This window comes from Scyliorhinus canicula, chromosome 12 (assembly GCF_902713615.1).
Source record: "Scyliorhinus canicula chromosome 12, sScyCan1.1, whole genome shotgun sequence".
Taxonomy (NCBI): domain Eukaryota; kingdom Metazoa; phylum Chordata; class Chondrichthyes; order Carcharhiniformes; family Scyliorhinidae; genus Scyliorhinus; species Scyliorhinus canicula.
In genome coordinates this window covers 43,248,065-43,263,005 of record NC_052157.1, presented here as the reverse complement: position 1 = coordinate 43,263,005, position 14,941 = coordinate 43,248,065, and the positions used below count along the sequence as shown (strand labels likewise).

Genomic DNA, 14,941 nt, shown 5'->3' with positions numbered 1-14,941 from the left:
TACAGGAATGAGATAGAGAATCTGGTGAACTGGTGCGCCGACAATAATTTCTCCCTCAATGTCAACAAAACGAATGAGATTGTCATTGACTTCAGGAAGCGTAGAGGAGAACATGACCTGTCAACATCAATGGGAATGAAGTAGAAAGGGTCGCGAGCTTCAGGTTTTTAGGTGTCCAGATTTCCAACAACCTGTCCTGGTCTCCCGATGCCGACAAGTTAAGAAAGCCCACCAACGACTCTACTTTCTCAGAAGACTAAGGAGATTTGGCATGTCAGCTACGACTCTCATCAACATTTACAGATGCACCATTGAAATCATTCTTTCTTGTTGTATCACAGCTTGGTATGGTTCCTGCTCTGCCTAAGACTGCAGGAAACTACAAAAGGTTGTGAATGTAGCCCAGTCCATCACGCAAATCAGCCTCCCATCCATTGACTCTATCTATAATTCCCGCTGCCTCGGAAAGGCAACCAGCATAATTAAGGACCCCACGCAACCTGGAAATACTCTCTTCCACCTTCTTCCATCAGAAACAAGATACAGAAGTTTGAGGTCACGTACCAACTGACTCAGGAACAGCTTCTTCCCTGCTGCCATCAGACTTTTGAATGGACCTACCTCGTATTAAGTTGATCTTTTCTCCAGTTATGACTAACATTACATTCTGTAGTCTCTCCTTCCTTCCCTATGTACGGTATGTGTTATCTGTATAGCATGCAAGAACAACACTTTTCACTGTATACTAATACATGTGACAATAATAAGTCAAATAAAATAAAATAAAATCACTATCAGGGTAACCTTCAGCTTCTTTCTTCCTTGTGTGTTTGTCAATATCCTTGGATGTATCTGGAGTAGAATCATAGCGTGACCATTCAGTACATTGTCTCTGTGTCACTTCTCTGCAATAGCAACTCAGTTACTACTACACCTCCACCTTTTCCTTGTAGTCCTGTAAAATATTTACTCCTTAAATAATTATCCAGTTCTCTTTTGAAAACTGCAATTGAATCTGTCTCCACCACATGTTCAAACAGTACATTCCAGATCCAAACCACTTGTGACATAAAGTGATTTTTCCTGCCACCTCCTTTGATAATAACCTTTGGGTTCTTGACATTCTGCTGATGGGAACAGTTTCTCCCCATTTACTCTATCCAGACCCTCATGCTTATGATTAGGTCTAACAAATCTCCTCTCAACCCTTTCTTCTCCAAGGAGAACAGCCCCAGCTTTGACAATCTATCCACAAAGTCTCTCATCCTCGGAACCATTCTCATAAATCTTTTCTGCACTCTTAGTAAAACGTTCATATAATTTCCATTACAGCTGTACCAATATTTTATGAACGTTCATAACTTACTTGCTTTTGTACTCTGTGCCCTGAATGTATAAAGCCCAAAATTCAGTCTAACTTTTTAAATGCTTTCTCAACTTTTCCTGCCACCTTTATGCACATATACATCCAAGTCCCTCTGCCCCTGCATTTCCTTGTGAATTATACCCTTTATTTTATGTCACCTCCCTTCATTCTTCTGACCAAACTTTATCACTTCATACTTCTCTACATTAAATTTGATCTGTCACGTGTCTGGCCCATTCTATCAGCCTGTCTATATCCTCCTGAAATCTTTCATTATCCTCCTCACCGTTCACAATACTTCCAAGACTTTCAACATCTTCAAATTTTAAAATTGTGTCCTGTATACCAAGAAAAATAGCGTTCCCTCAATATACCATCCCCCTAGTCAGGGGTAAGTAAAGTCTTCTACAATTCATGTTTTTAATAGGCTTGAATTAAATCATTAAATTGTTGCATAATTAAATTTTAGCTATGCCAAATACTGATGATTCAAAATACCATGGTTCAAAATAAAATTCCGACTTGCACTAATATTTTTCACTCAAAAAGTATAGTTTTCCTGAATAATAATTTTTTTTTTTTAATTCAAAGTAACCAATTAATTTTTTTTCCAATTAAGGGACAATTAGCATGGACAATCCACCTGCTTTGCACATCTTTGGGTTGTGGGGGTGAGACCCACGCAGGCACAGGGAGAACGTGCAAACTCCGCACGGACAGTGACCTGGAGCCGAGATGGTACCCGGGTCCTCGGCGGCATGAGGCAGCAGTGCTAACCACTGCGCCAATGTGCAGCCTTTGACTCAAATAATTAATACATGGGGAAACAATGTAATAGTAGAACTTAAAATTATATGGCCAACACATTTTCATTGAGCTTTGGTACCTCAACATTTGGCACTGCATCCCACCATATATATACACATGTCTTTCTCTCCTGTAAAACTGACGATGTATGGCTGTGGCCAACAATTTGAGTCATTAACTCATTATACATTAGCTTCTGTTTCCGAGCAGGCACACCAAAACCTCATTGAATCATTGAATGGCACAGCACAGAAGGTGGGAATTTCCTGTTTTCCTCCCAGGGCTCATCAAATGTGTTCCCCTTCGAATTAAAAAAAATCCTTTCAGAAAGTAATTAATGAACCTGCTTCTACCATCTGCTTTAGATAGTGGGGGGGCCAGCTGTGGATTTTAGGAAACCAGCTTGAACTGTTTTTTCTGCACCTGCATTCAGCTAGTGTTTTCATTTTCACAGCATATAAATCCAGACATTTCAGTGTGACCTCAAGTAGTGTTGGGGGTTTGGTGAGTTGAGGGAACCCTGAACCTCTTCCTAAAAAATAATAGTGTGTGCATTTAGCATTTAAATAGTTAAGAGATGAACTTGGTTTAGGTGATCAGAATGAATCGGTTTGGGTTGAGATGAAGAATAACAAGGAAAATAAGTCACTGGGGGGAGTGGTCTATAGGCCCCCTAATAGTAACCACAATTTAGGGCAAAGTGTACAAGAACAAGTATTGGGTGCTTGTGATAAAAGGATGGCAAAAATTAGCATGGAAAATCCATCTACCCTGTACATCTTTGGGTTGTGGGGGTGAGACCCATGCAGACACAGAGAGAATGTGCAAACTCCACGCGGACAGTGACCCGGGGCCAGGGCGTTAATATATATTATGGGTGGCGTTAACCTGTACACTGAAATGAGGAGGTACTACTTCTCGCAGAGGGTGGTGACTTTGTGGAACACACTGCCCCATAATGCAGTGGAGTCCATATCATGAAATGTTTCCAAGAATAGAGATAGATATATTTCTGATTTTAAAAATGGGTTAAAGGAATCTGGGGAGCCAATAGAGAGGTAGATTTGACACCAGGAAGACATCAACCATGATCTGATCGAATGGCCGGGCAGGCTTGAAGAGCTGAATTGCCTATTTCTGCATCTAATTCCAATGTTTCTATGTATAGAAAAACTGGAAAAATCAGATAATAAGAACATAAGAACTAGGAACAGGAAGAGGGAATTCAGACCCTCAGGCCTGCTCCACCATTCAATATGATCATGATTGATCTTATTTCTGCTTCATCTCCACTTCCCGCCATTCCCCGTAATCCTTCATCCCGCTACTAATTAAAAACCTATCTACCTCCTCCTTAAATGTGTTGCGTGTTCCAGCATCCACTGCACGCTGGGTAGAGAATTCCAAAGATTCATGATCCTTTGAGTGAAGTGATTCCTCCTCATTTCTGTTTTAAATCTGCCACCCGTTCGCCTGAAACTATGGCCTCTCGTTTCACGAACATCCAACAAGGCAAAACATCCACTCTATGTCGAGCCTGTCAATCCCCTTTATATTATGTACCTTAATCAGAACTCCTCTCATTATTCTAAAATGCAGCAAGAATAGGCCTAAACTGCTCAATCTCTCTTCATAAGACAAGCCCTTCATCCCTGGAATCAATCTAGTGAATCTTCTCTGAACTGCCACTAATGCATTCATGTCCTTCCTCAAGGGGACCAAATCTGGGCACATTACCCCAGATGTGGTCTCACCAATTACCTATACAGGCGCAACAGCATTTCCTTACTTATATACTCTATTCCATTAGCAATGAATGCAAAAATTCCATTTGCCTTCCTTATTACCTGCTGCACCTGCATACTAACTTTCTGCAATTCATGCATGAGGTCACCCAGATCCCTCTGCAGAGAAGAATTTTGAAAGTTCCCCTCCATTGAGAAAATAAGTTGCCTTTTTATTCCTCTGACCAAAATAGATAACCTCACACTTATCCACATTAAATTCTATGTGCCAAACTTTGACCCATTCGCCAAATCTATCCAGATTGTAAATTTCATATTTCCTCGTTGCAACTTGCTTTCTCAGCTATTTTAGTGTCATCTGCAAATTTGGCCATAGTACATTCTATCCCTGCATCCAAGTCATTAGATAGGGTGTGACCTTCCAGCCACGCTGTGCCGGAAAAGCAGCTCACAGTGGCACAGCATGGCCAGTGAAAGCCAGGAGACCCCGCTCCCGGGACCTACTTTGCTTGCAACGCCTTGCAAGATTCAACACGATCTCGTGAGGCGTTGCAAAGGGAATCTCACCCACAATGCATGAGATCAGTTTTTAGCAAATCTGCATATTAGAGTGAAGCAGTAAGCCTTACTCTAATGTGCATATTCTCAAGTTATTCGAGGCTTTGGGATTCAATTCCTTTGTGTTGGGGACCGCGGGCAAGTGCCATTTAGTACTGATCCCCACGGGGGTGTCCAAGGGGATTGGAGGCCCCCTGCTGCATGCCCTTTGGGCAGCGTGGTGCTCTGGCACTGGTGCCACCTGGGTACCCTGGCAGTACCAGCCTGGTGCACTGGCACTGCCTGCCTGCCACCCTGGCAATGTCACCTGGGTTCCAGCCTGGCACTGTCAATATGACCAGGTTGCACTGCCAGCTGAAACAAGGTTCACTGTGTGGGCATGAAAGCTGAGCTAGCTGTAGTGAACTGAGATACTAGGCTACAGGATAGCTCAATAGAGAAGTTGTAGCAGATGGTTCAGGGGATATTTCAGAATACTCAGAATAAGAATATTCCTGCTGTAAAGAAAAATTCTAAAGGAAGGATTCACTTCGATAGCTACTGCGACAGCTTCCCATTTTTGTAAAGGAGTACTAAACGATCCCTGCATGACTTCTCGTCATTTTAGGGTGAGACCGGAACTTGCCACCTGGAGCGCGCCAGGTGAACTTCAAAATGGTTCACGCCTGGTGCAAATCTCAATTTTGAGTAATGTGGATAAAGGGGAACCTGCAGAGGCACTGTACCTAAATGGAGAACAGCTGCAGAATCCCTAGGTCTCTCTATTTAGGAAGAATATAATAAACACATTTGAGGCAGTTCAGAGGAGGTTAACTAGATTGATACCTGGTTTGAGCTGGTTTTCTTATGAGGAAAAGTTGGACAGGCTGGACTTATTTCCACTGTTTAGAAGAGTGAGGGGTCACTTGATTGAAGTATACAAGATACTGGCCAGAATGCTCTGTTTGGAAGGTTCGGATCTACCTGCCACTCTGCACTCAAAAAGCAACGCGGTCGGTAAATTCTGGGAGACCCCGCTCCCGGGATCCACCCAGCTCGCCATGCCTCGCGGAATCTAACACAATCACACGAGACGTCGCAATGTGCAGCCTGCCCATTGTTGGCGGGATCACTTTTTGGCAAATCTGAATATCAGAGGAAGACAACTAGTCTCACTTTAATATGCAGTTGCCTGAGGTAACCAGGGGATTGGGATCTATCCTCTTCACCTTGGAGACCTCGGGCGAGCACACAGTACTGGTGCCCAGGTGGTGCTGCCAGCTGGCAGCGGCACTGCCAAGGTGTCAAGCTGGCATTTTATGCGCAGAGGTTGTAGGGCCCTGGGGTGCCCTGTGCATGTGAGGTGGTGTGTGGACGGAGGGGAGGGTGGGGTGGGGTGAGGGCCCCTTATAGGTGAGTTGGGGCTTTGGGGGGGTTCGCAGATCGGGTCAGCACGTCGAGAGATTGGGACGCCATTTAGAAATAGCGTCCCGATTTCTCCCTGCACTGAGAGAATTTCAGCGAACGGGCTTCCTCAGTGCAAGAAACGGGACCAAGTGCAGCCTCGGCCGTGCGTCCCGTATCTAACAGAGTCGCATTAGATAGTGTTGTGTTTCTCAACGCTGCAAGTGCCAGGAAACACTCGGCTCAACCCGCTCGCTATTGGACATAGTTCCCATTGGTTCACTCATGCCTTAAATATTGCTGCTGGGACTGAATTGTGCGTGCTTCGCACTTCCGTCAAAGAAGCTATTCGGTGAGCGAGCCAGGCATACAAATGGACCAGCAGTCTGCCAGCGAGAATTGAGAGCAATTCTAGCCCAACAGGTGTTGTAACCACTGGGATGGAGTTAGAGCCAAAGAGCCTGGCAGCTAGAGCAGTTATTAAACGCACCACTTACCACACTCTCAATGCAGCCACAAAGATGGTTCACCAAAGACCTGCTCCCCGAGTTCGAGAGTCCAAGGTGGACTCACAGCTTCATGCCAGTAAGGAAAGGAAAGACAACCTCTTCCCCAGCTTGGGCTGCAGACTCAAGCCTGCTTTCCTGAACAGCGCCTGAGAGGTGGTGGCGGAGGCAGCCAGCGCCTCCAGCCTCACCAGATGGAGACAGCTGCCGATCTGGAGGGGTGGGGAGGTCTCTGTCCTGAACCGGGCAGAGAACCAGAGAGGGTTCCAAAGGTCACAGTGCAGGTGTCTTCCACTTGGCCACGCCCATCCCCTTGATGATACAGCTGGGGTATGTGGGTGCCTAGAGGGGCAGCCTGGGTGGGCACCTAGATGACCAGAGGTCTTCTGTACATTCAAAGGACATAGGCAAGACCCAGCAGTATTAGCAGCCTGGAGCCTGTAAGTGTCCAAGCTGTTAATGATATTAAATCCACGCAAATGACAATGTTGCATTGATCTGCTGGTGCTGGGTCCAACCATCGATATCGCCACCAGCGAGGGGCCTTGGCATTGCGTCAGAATCAGCGGCAAGCACAAACCTTGAATATTTCAATTCTGCGCAATTCTCTAACCAATCACGATTCCTGCTTCCGGCATCGGAATTCAGACCACTGAATGGGCTCGACAAAGTGGACATGGAAAAGATGTTTCTTCTTGTGGGTGAGTCCAGACTAGGGGCCCCTGTCTTAAAATTAGGAGTCACCCTTTTAAGACAAGAGACGAGAAGAAATGTTTTCTCTCAGAGGGTTGTGTGACTTTGGAACTCTTTGTCACAGAAGGTGGTGGAAGCGGGGTCATTGAACAATTTTAAGCTAGAGGTAGACTGATTTTCTTGCCTAACAAGAATCTATGGTTATCAGGGGGGTAGAGGCAGCATGGTAGCATTGTGGATAGCACAATTGCTTCACAGCTCCAGGGTCCCAGGTTCGATTCCGGCTTGGGTCACTGTTTGTGCGGAGTCTGCATATCCTCCCCGTGTGTGCGTGGGTTTCCTCCGGGTGCTCCGGTTTCCTCCCACAGTCCAAAGATGTGAAGGTTAGGGTGGATTGGCAATGCTAAATTGTCCCTTAGTGTCCAAAATTGCCCTTAGTGTTGGTGGGGTTACTGGGTTATTGAGATAGGGGGAGGTGTTGACCTTGGGTAGGGTGCTCTTTCCAAGAGCCGGTGCAGACTCGATGGGCCAAATGGCCTCCTTCTGCACTGTAAATTCTATATTCTAATTCTATATCAGATGACAATGTGGAATTCGAAACAAAATCAGATCGTGATCACATTGGAAGTTGAAGTATGTCTGAGGAGCCAAACGACCTAATTCTGCTCCTATTTTCCATGTTCAGAATTCAGTCGTGAAAATATTTTCCTCACCTCACCCCTAGTTCAATTCACCAATTATCCTAAACCCATCTACTCTCATTTTCGCTGCCGCTGTCAAACAGTTTCCCCTTATTTACTCTTTCAAATCACTTCATGATGTTGATCATCATCTCTACCAAACTTTCCCGTAGTCTTCTCTGCACCTCATGTAACTTTATCCATCTGTATTATATCGGGTTATGGAAGCCCATACCGTCTGAATACTGCTCCTTAAATCTAGTTGATTAGCATGGATGTGAGACATTAATTAAAGGTGGAACAGACCAACGTTCCCCCCATGAAACTTGATATTGCAGCCAAAGCGATTTAAATTTCTTGCTGGTCTACACTGTACAATACACTGTGCATAATGGCACTCGCGTAACGTGGCAGCAAATATTTAATGTACGCTATGCTTAGCTATCTATATAACAATCACTATGACACGAGAATCCGCTCATTGATTCATAATATTGTTTGCTAGATGTCAATTTGTGACTCTTACCTTTGGCTGAATTTCCTTTGTCCAATAAACGTTGATAATTTATTGGACAATAAATGGCAGTTGCATGCTATCTCAAATGGCACATCACCTGTAGGGTCCCAAAACAATTATTATTACATTAGTCTATTTAAAGTATACAGTAATCTGTTTTTTAAGTTCGTGCGCAATAGTTTTCTTTATTCCCCATATCTATGTAAACGGCAATCAACACTGATTCTGAGCTCAAATTTCAACGTCACAAGTTGTTAAATTTCATACAAGAGAGGATCTAACCATCATCCCTTGACATTCAACGGCATTACCATTGCTCAATCCCCCACAATCAACATCGGGGTTAGCCAATGATCAGAAACTGAACGAGACTAGCCATAATACTGTCGTTACCAGGGCAGGTCAAAGGCTAGGAATCCTATGGTGAGTAACTCACCTACTGACCCCCAAAGCTTGTCCATAATCTATAAGGCACAAGTAAGGAATGTAATGGAATACTCTCCACTTGCCTACAAGTGTGCAACTCCAACAACACTCAAAAAGCTTGACACCATCCAGGACAAAGCAACCTGCTTGATTGCTCCTCCTTCCATAAACATTCAAACCCTCCACCAGACGAACAGTGGCAGCCTTGTGTACCATCTATAAGATGCACTGCAGTAACTCACCAAGGTTCCTAAGACAACACCTTCCAAACCCACGACCACTATCAACTAGAAGGACGAGAGCAGCAGATACCTGGGAACCCCACCACCTGGAGGTTCCCCTCCATGTCACTCACCACCCCGACTTGGAAATATATCACCACGGCAGCATCCTGGAACTCCGTCCCTAATAACACAGTGGGTGTACTGTGGGTGAAGGACTGCAGTGGTTCAAGATGGCAACTCACCACCACCTTTTGAAGAGCAACTAGCGATGGGCAATCAATGCTGGCCTAACCAGCGACGCTCACATCCCGTAAATTAATAAAACAAATACAATAAATCTGGTCACCTAGTGACATTGAAACCTTCTGAATTGTTCCAAAAATTCAACTAATTTGCGAAAGTCCTCCAGAAAGCCTGGCATGGTGCCTCATCTGGCCTACATGTGACTTTTTAAAATGTTATTTGTTCACAGGATGCGGGCTTAGCTGGGTGTGGTACCTGGGTGGCAGTGTGTGCTGTGAGGAGGATGCAAAGAGGCGGCAGGCTGGCTGAGTGGGCAAATACTTGGCAAATGCAATATAATGTGGGTAAATGTGAGGTTATCCACTTTGGTGGCAAAACAGGAAGTCAGATTATTATCTGAATGGTGGCAGTTTACGAAAAGGGGAAGTGCAACGAGACTTGGGTGACATGGTGGAACAGTCGCTAAAGGTTGGCATGCAGGTAGAGCAGCTGGTGAGGAAAGCTAATGGCATGCTGGCCTTCATAGCGAGAGGACTTTAGTATAAGAGCAAGAATGTCTTTCTGCAGTTATACAGGGCCTTGGTAGGCCACAGCTTGAGTAGTGTGTGCAGTTTTGGTCTCCTAGTTTGAGGAAGGACATTCTTGCTATTGAGGATGTCCAGCGAAGGTTCACCAGACTAATTCCCAGATGGCAAGACTGACATATGAAGAAAGATTGGATCAACTGGACTTGTACTCACTGGAGTTTAGAAGAATGAGAGGGGATCTCATAGAAAGATATAAAATTCTGATGGGACCAGACAGGCTAGAATGTTCCCGATATTGAAGATGTCCAGAACTAGGGGGTCACAGCATAAAATAAGGGGCAAGCCATTCAGGACTGAGATGAGGAAGAATTTCTTCTCTGAGTGTTGTGAACTCTCTTTCACAGAAACCTGCTGGGGCCGAGGGAGCTAGACATAGCCCTTGCGGCTAAATGGATTAAGTGGTATGAGAGAAAGTGGGAGTGGGATATTGAGTTTGCATGATCAGCCATGATCATATTGAATGATAGTGCAGGCTTGAAGGGCCGAATGGCCTACCCTTGCATCTATTTTTCTTTGTTTACCAGGCAGCATTTATTACCCATCCCTAATTTCCCTTGAGAAGTTGGTTGTGAGCCGCCTTCTTGAACCCCGTGGTCCCTGTAATGTAGGCACACCCACAGTGCTGTTAGGAAGGGAGCCCTACGTCTTTGACCCCGCAGCATTGAAGGAACGGCAATATATTTCCAAATCAGTATGGTGTGTGACTTGGAGGGGAACTTACGGGTGATGGCCTTTCCACACATTGCGACCCGTGTCCTGCTAGATAGTAAGAGGCTGGGGTTTGGAAGGTGCTGTCTAAGGAGCCTTGGTGAGTTGCTGCAGGATATCCAGTAGATGGTATACACAGCTGCTACTGTTCACCAGTGGTGGAGTGATTGGATATTGTGTCAGTGGGTTGGTTTGTCTTGGATGCTGTCAAGCTTCTTGAATGTTGCTGGCGCTGTACTCATCCAGGCGAGTGGAGACTATTTCACTGCACTCCTGACTTGTCCCTTCTCGGTGGTGGGCAGGCTTTGGAGGATCAGGCAGTGAGTTACTTGCTGCCAAATTCTCAGACCCTAACCTGCTCTTGTTGCCATAGTATTTATATGGCTAGTCCAGTTCAGTTTCTGGTCAATGATAACCCCCCAGATTGTTGATAGTGAAGTAATCGGTAATGCTACTGTCATTGAATATCATAGGGAGATGGTTAGATTCTCTCTTATTGGAGATGGTCATTTTCTGGCACTTGATGGCGCGAATGTTACTTGCTACTCATCAGCACAAGCTTGAATTTTGGCCAGGTCTTGCAGCATTTGGACACAGACACTGCTTCAGTATCTAAGCAGTCAAGAATGATGCTGAACATTTGTACAATCATTAGCGAGCATCCCCATTTCTGACTTTACAGTGGGGGAAAGGTCATTAATGAAGCAGCTGAAGATGGTTGGGCCTAGCACACGAACCTGAGGAACACTTGTCGTAACTCCAGAACCACAACACGTGGCTAATCCGTAATGCTCTCTAAAGTGGTCTTTTTAGTTTGAAAACAATTTTAAAAACTGAATGACCAAATTCACTTTCTCAGGTCAACTAGGTACAGATAATAAACTTGCCCTTGACACCATCACCCATATTCCGAGAACAAATTATTTTTTTCATTAATTTTTGACATCTTGTGGTTTGTTGATTGTAAGGATTGCGATTTCAAGTGGCACAATCTGTGTAACCACCAACAAGTTAGAACTGAATAATAAAAACATCTGGATAATATCTAATTTGGAAATGTTTCTAATTAGTTTCCATTAAGTATTTTTTAAACAGCTTGTGCATTTGAGGGTGTGTGTGAATATGTGTAAGTGTGTTCGGACATGAATGTTTGCAAGCGTACGAGTGGTTGCCGAGTGCCTGTCTGTACAAATGTGTGTGAGAGAGAGTGATGATGAGAGTTTGTTGTGTGTGAGTATATGTCTGTGTGTGTGTGTTTGTTTGTGGGATGGGTGTGTGAATATGTGCGTGTGCAAGTGTGAGTTTGTATATGTGTGTATGTAATAAGTGTATGAGATACAATAAATGATAATGTTTTCTAATTAAACAAATCGTCTTAGCTTTCTTTTCCTCGATCTATAAATTTCCAAAAGCAGATGAACAAATGGGGAGAGAAAGGGAGAGGCAGTATAAATTTTCACTTTCATCTTTGGACAACGAAGCAGGCAGCAGCAGCAGCTCAACCCTCTGTTAGACATGCTACCCAACATCCCTGGTCCATTGCTTTCAGTCGAAACATCAGACGCCAGTCCATTGCTCCACCACTTTTCATTTTCAGCTGAGGTATTTTTTTACAGCCTGGTGTTTTTTTTTTCTTTGAAAATGAAATGAAATGAAATGAAATGCAGATTTTCCTCTGTGTTTTATTTAGTTTTACAAGTAATAACAAGTAATTTTTTTTTTTTAACTGGTTTGCTATCCACAGCTCATATTAATGGACACCGGAGCACTTCTTGCTGATTATCTGCACTGGGGCAGAATCCATGGCCAGAATTCTACATTGCCCAGGTAGGCGTGTGCTCGACCTCAAAGTGTGTACAGTCACGTGAGAAGATGTCGGGCACATGTCCCAACATCATCAAGCCCTTGTGCAATAATGTGGTCAGTGGGCATGTGTGGGAGACAGAAGTCGATGATGAAGGAGCCAATTTTAATTAAACAGCAATTGACTGGGACTTTACGCTGCCTGTCTGCCCTTACAGATGGGGCGGGGGGTTGATGATTGTTTAAGCCTTTACATTTAAGCTGCAACCTCAATCCAGGGCAGGATGAAAGGCCAGAGCTTAAATTCAATCAACAAATTTGTCTGGGGATTGAGGGCTGTGTACGATTGTGCTGCCAAGACATCGTGGCACAGTTTTCCACTCATATTTTATAAAAACAGGTCCACAGCTCATTCAGATACATCTGCAGCTGCCCCCTGAAGAAGCACAGTGCAAATGTCAGTCCACAAATTCCCTTTTCATTGTGCCCACCATCCCTGGCAGCACTCAACCTTTCACACAGTGCGTTTCACACTGGATGGTCATTAACTGGCCAGACAGCGTAATATCCCTTTTTTTCTGAGACCGTCACCTATCGGCAATCACAATTTGTATCTTTTCTCTGACCGGGTACACGGTGGAACAGTGGTTATCAATGCTTCCTTGCAGCACCAGGGACCCAGGTTCGATTCCGACCTCGGGTGACCGTCTGTATGGAATTGTACATTCTCCCTGTGTGACCATGGGTTTCCTCCGGGTGCTCCAGTCCAAACATGTGCACATTAGGTGGATTGGCCATGCTAACTTGCCCCTTAGGGTGGGGTTGCAGGAATAGGACACGAGAATTGGGCCTAGGTAGGGTGGTCTTTCGAATGTTCGGTGCAGATCCGATGGGCTGAATGGCCTCCTTCTACACTGTACGGATTCTATGATACTTCTATGCTGTGCTGCATTAGCTACAAAATAACTTTATATTGTGTGATTTCAGTAATTGTTTCATTTTGTTATATGCTTTCAGTAATTATTTAGGTTTTTAAACACGCTTTCTTTGTCTTTTTGTTATCCAAGGAATTAGAAAGTGGTGTTGCATTATTTAAATAAATAGTTAATTTTAGCAGCAAGAACAAACAGGCCATGCCTGCTCAGTCATTCAATTAGACTACGGCTGACCTTCTACACCTAGGACATCTCCTGTCCTATCCGATATCCCTTCTTTTCCTTCGACACCAGGGCCGGGATTCTCCGCTACCCAGCGGGGCGGGGGGTCCCGGCGTACTGGAGTGGCGAGAACCACTCCGGCGTCGGGCCTCCCCAAAGGTGCGGAATTGTCCGCACCTTTAGGGACTAGGCCCCCGCCGGAGTGGCTCCCGCTCCGCCGACTGGCATCAGGGCTGGCCGAAAGGCCTTCGCCGGTCGGGGGTGAGTCCGCGCATGCACCGGAGCGTCAGCGGCCGATGACGTCACCCCGGCGCATGCGCGGTAGAGGGGATCTCTTCCGCCTCCGCCATGGTGGAGGTCGTGGCGGCGGTGGAAGAAAAAGAGTGCCCCCACAGCACAGGCCCGCCCGCCGATCGGTGGGCCCCCATCGCGGGCCAGGCCACTGGTGGGGGCACCCCCCCCGGGGTCAGATCCCCCCGCGCCCCCCCCCCCCCCCCCAAGGACCCCGGGGCCCGCTCCCGCCGGCACCAGAGGTGGTTTAAACCACGTCGGCGGGAGAGGCCTGACTGCGATGGGACTTCGGCCCATCGCGAGCCAGAGAATCGCCGCGGGCGGCCCGCCAATTCCCGCATGGCGGGATTTACGCCGGCCCCGGGCAATTCCCCGACCCTGCGGGGGTCGGAGAATTCTGCCCCAGAATCGGGAAACACGTTTGGACAGAGAATTCGATATCAGCCAAAAATCGAGGCGTCAAATGGAATGTCATTCACCAGGCCCTCGACAGCAGCGTGAATGAATTCTACGCCGCATGCCGGTGTGGACATGCTGTGTCTCTGCCTGTGCTCATAAGAACATAGAACATAGGAATTAGGAGCAGAAGTAGGCAATTCAGCCCCTCGAGCCTGCTCTGCCATTCAATCAGATCATGGCTGATCTCTTCCTGGTCTCAAATCCCATCCCTATCTAAACCCCACATCCCTTTAACCTGTTTTTTTTAATATCAGAAATGTACCAATCCCTTCTTGAAACCATTTAATGATTCAGACTCCACCGCACTGTGGGGCAGCGAGTTCCACAAATTCACCACCCTCTGCGGGAAGTAGTGCCTCCTCATCGCAGTTTTAAATTTACCCACTCTCAGCCTATATCTGTGATCTATCATTCCAGATTGCCCCAAAAGGGGGAACATTTGGCCTATGTTTACTTTATTAATCTCTTTTAGTATTCTATATACCTCAATCAGATCTCCTTTCATCCTTCTAAACTCCAGCTAGCATACGTCCAAATTGTTTAATCTCTCCTCATACGTCAACCTTTTCATCCCTAGAATCAATCTGCTGATCCTTCTCTGAACTGCCTCCAATGTCACCACATCCTTCCTCAAGTAAGGTGACCAAAACTGGACTCAATACTCCAGATGTGGTCTCACCAACATCCTATACAATTACAACAACACTTCTCTACTTTTATACTCCAGTCCTTTCACAATAAACACTAATATTCCATTTGCTCCTGACATTTTACCTTTTTTGTACACC

General features: G+C 45.6%; 1 protein-coding gene across 6 annotated transcripts in view; it reads right to left on the bottom strand.

Moving 5' to 3' along the window:
• The window catches only part of zgc:158785 (uncharacterized protein LOC791214 homolog), a 51,223-nt gene that overhangs the window by 28,568 nt on the left and 7,714 nt on the right, over nucleotides 1-14,941 (bottom strand). For 3 of the 6 annotated variants that reach the window (XM_038814455.1, XM_038814454.1, XM_038814453.1), the window contains exons 3-4: nucleotides 8,265-8,352; nucleotides 805-955 (exon numbers count right to left, since the gene is read on the bottom strand). In XM_038814455.1, coding sequence (XP_038670383.1) covers nucleotides 805-867 — 63 coding nt within the window. In that variant the 5' untranslated portion in view covers nucleotides 868-955; nucleotides 8,265-8,352. Of the gene's footprint in view, nucleotides 1-621; nucleotides 709-804; nucleotides 956-8,264; nucleotides 8,353-14,941 lie in introns of all 6 variants that reach the window. The other 3 variants (XM_038814458.1, XM_038814456.1, XM_038814457.1) reach the window with 2 other exon arrangements.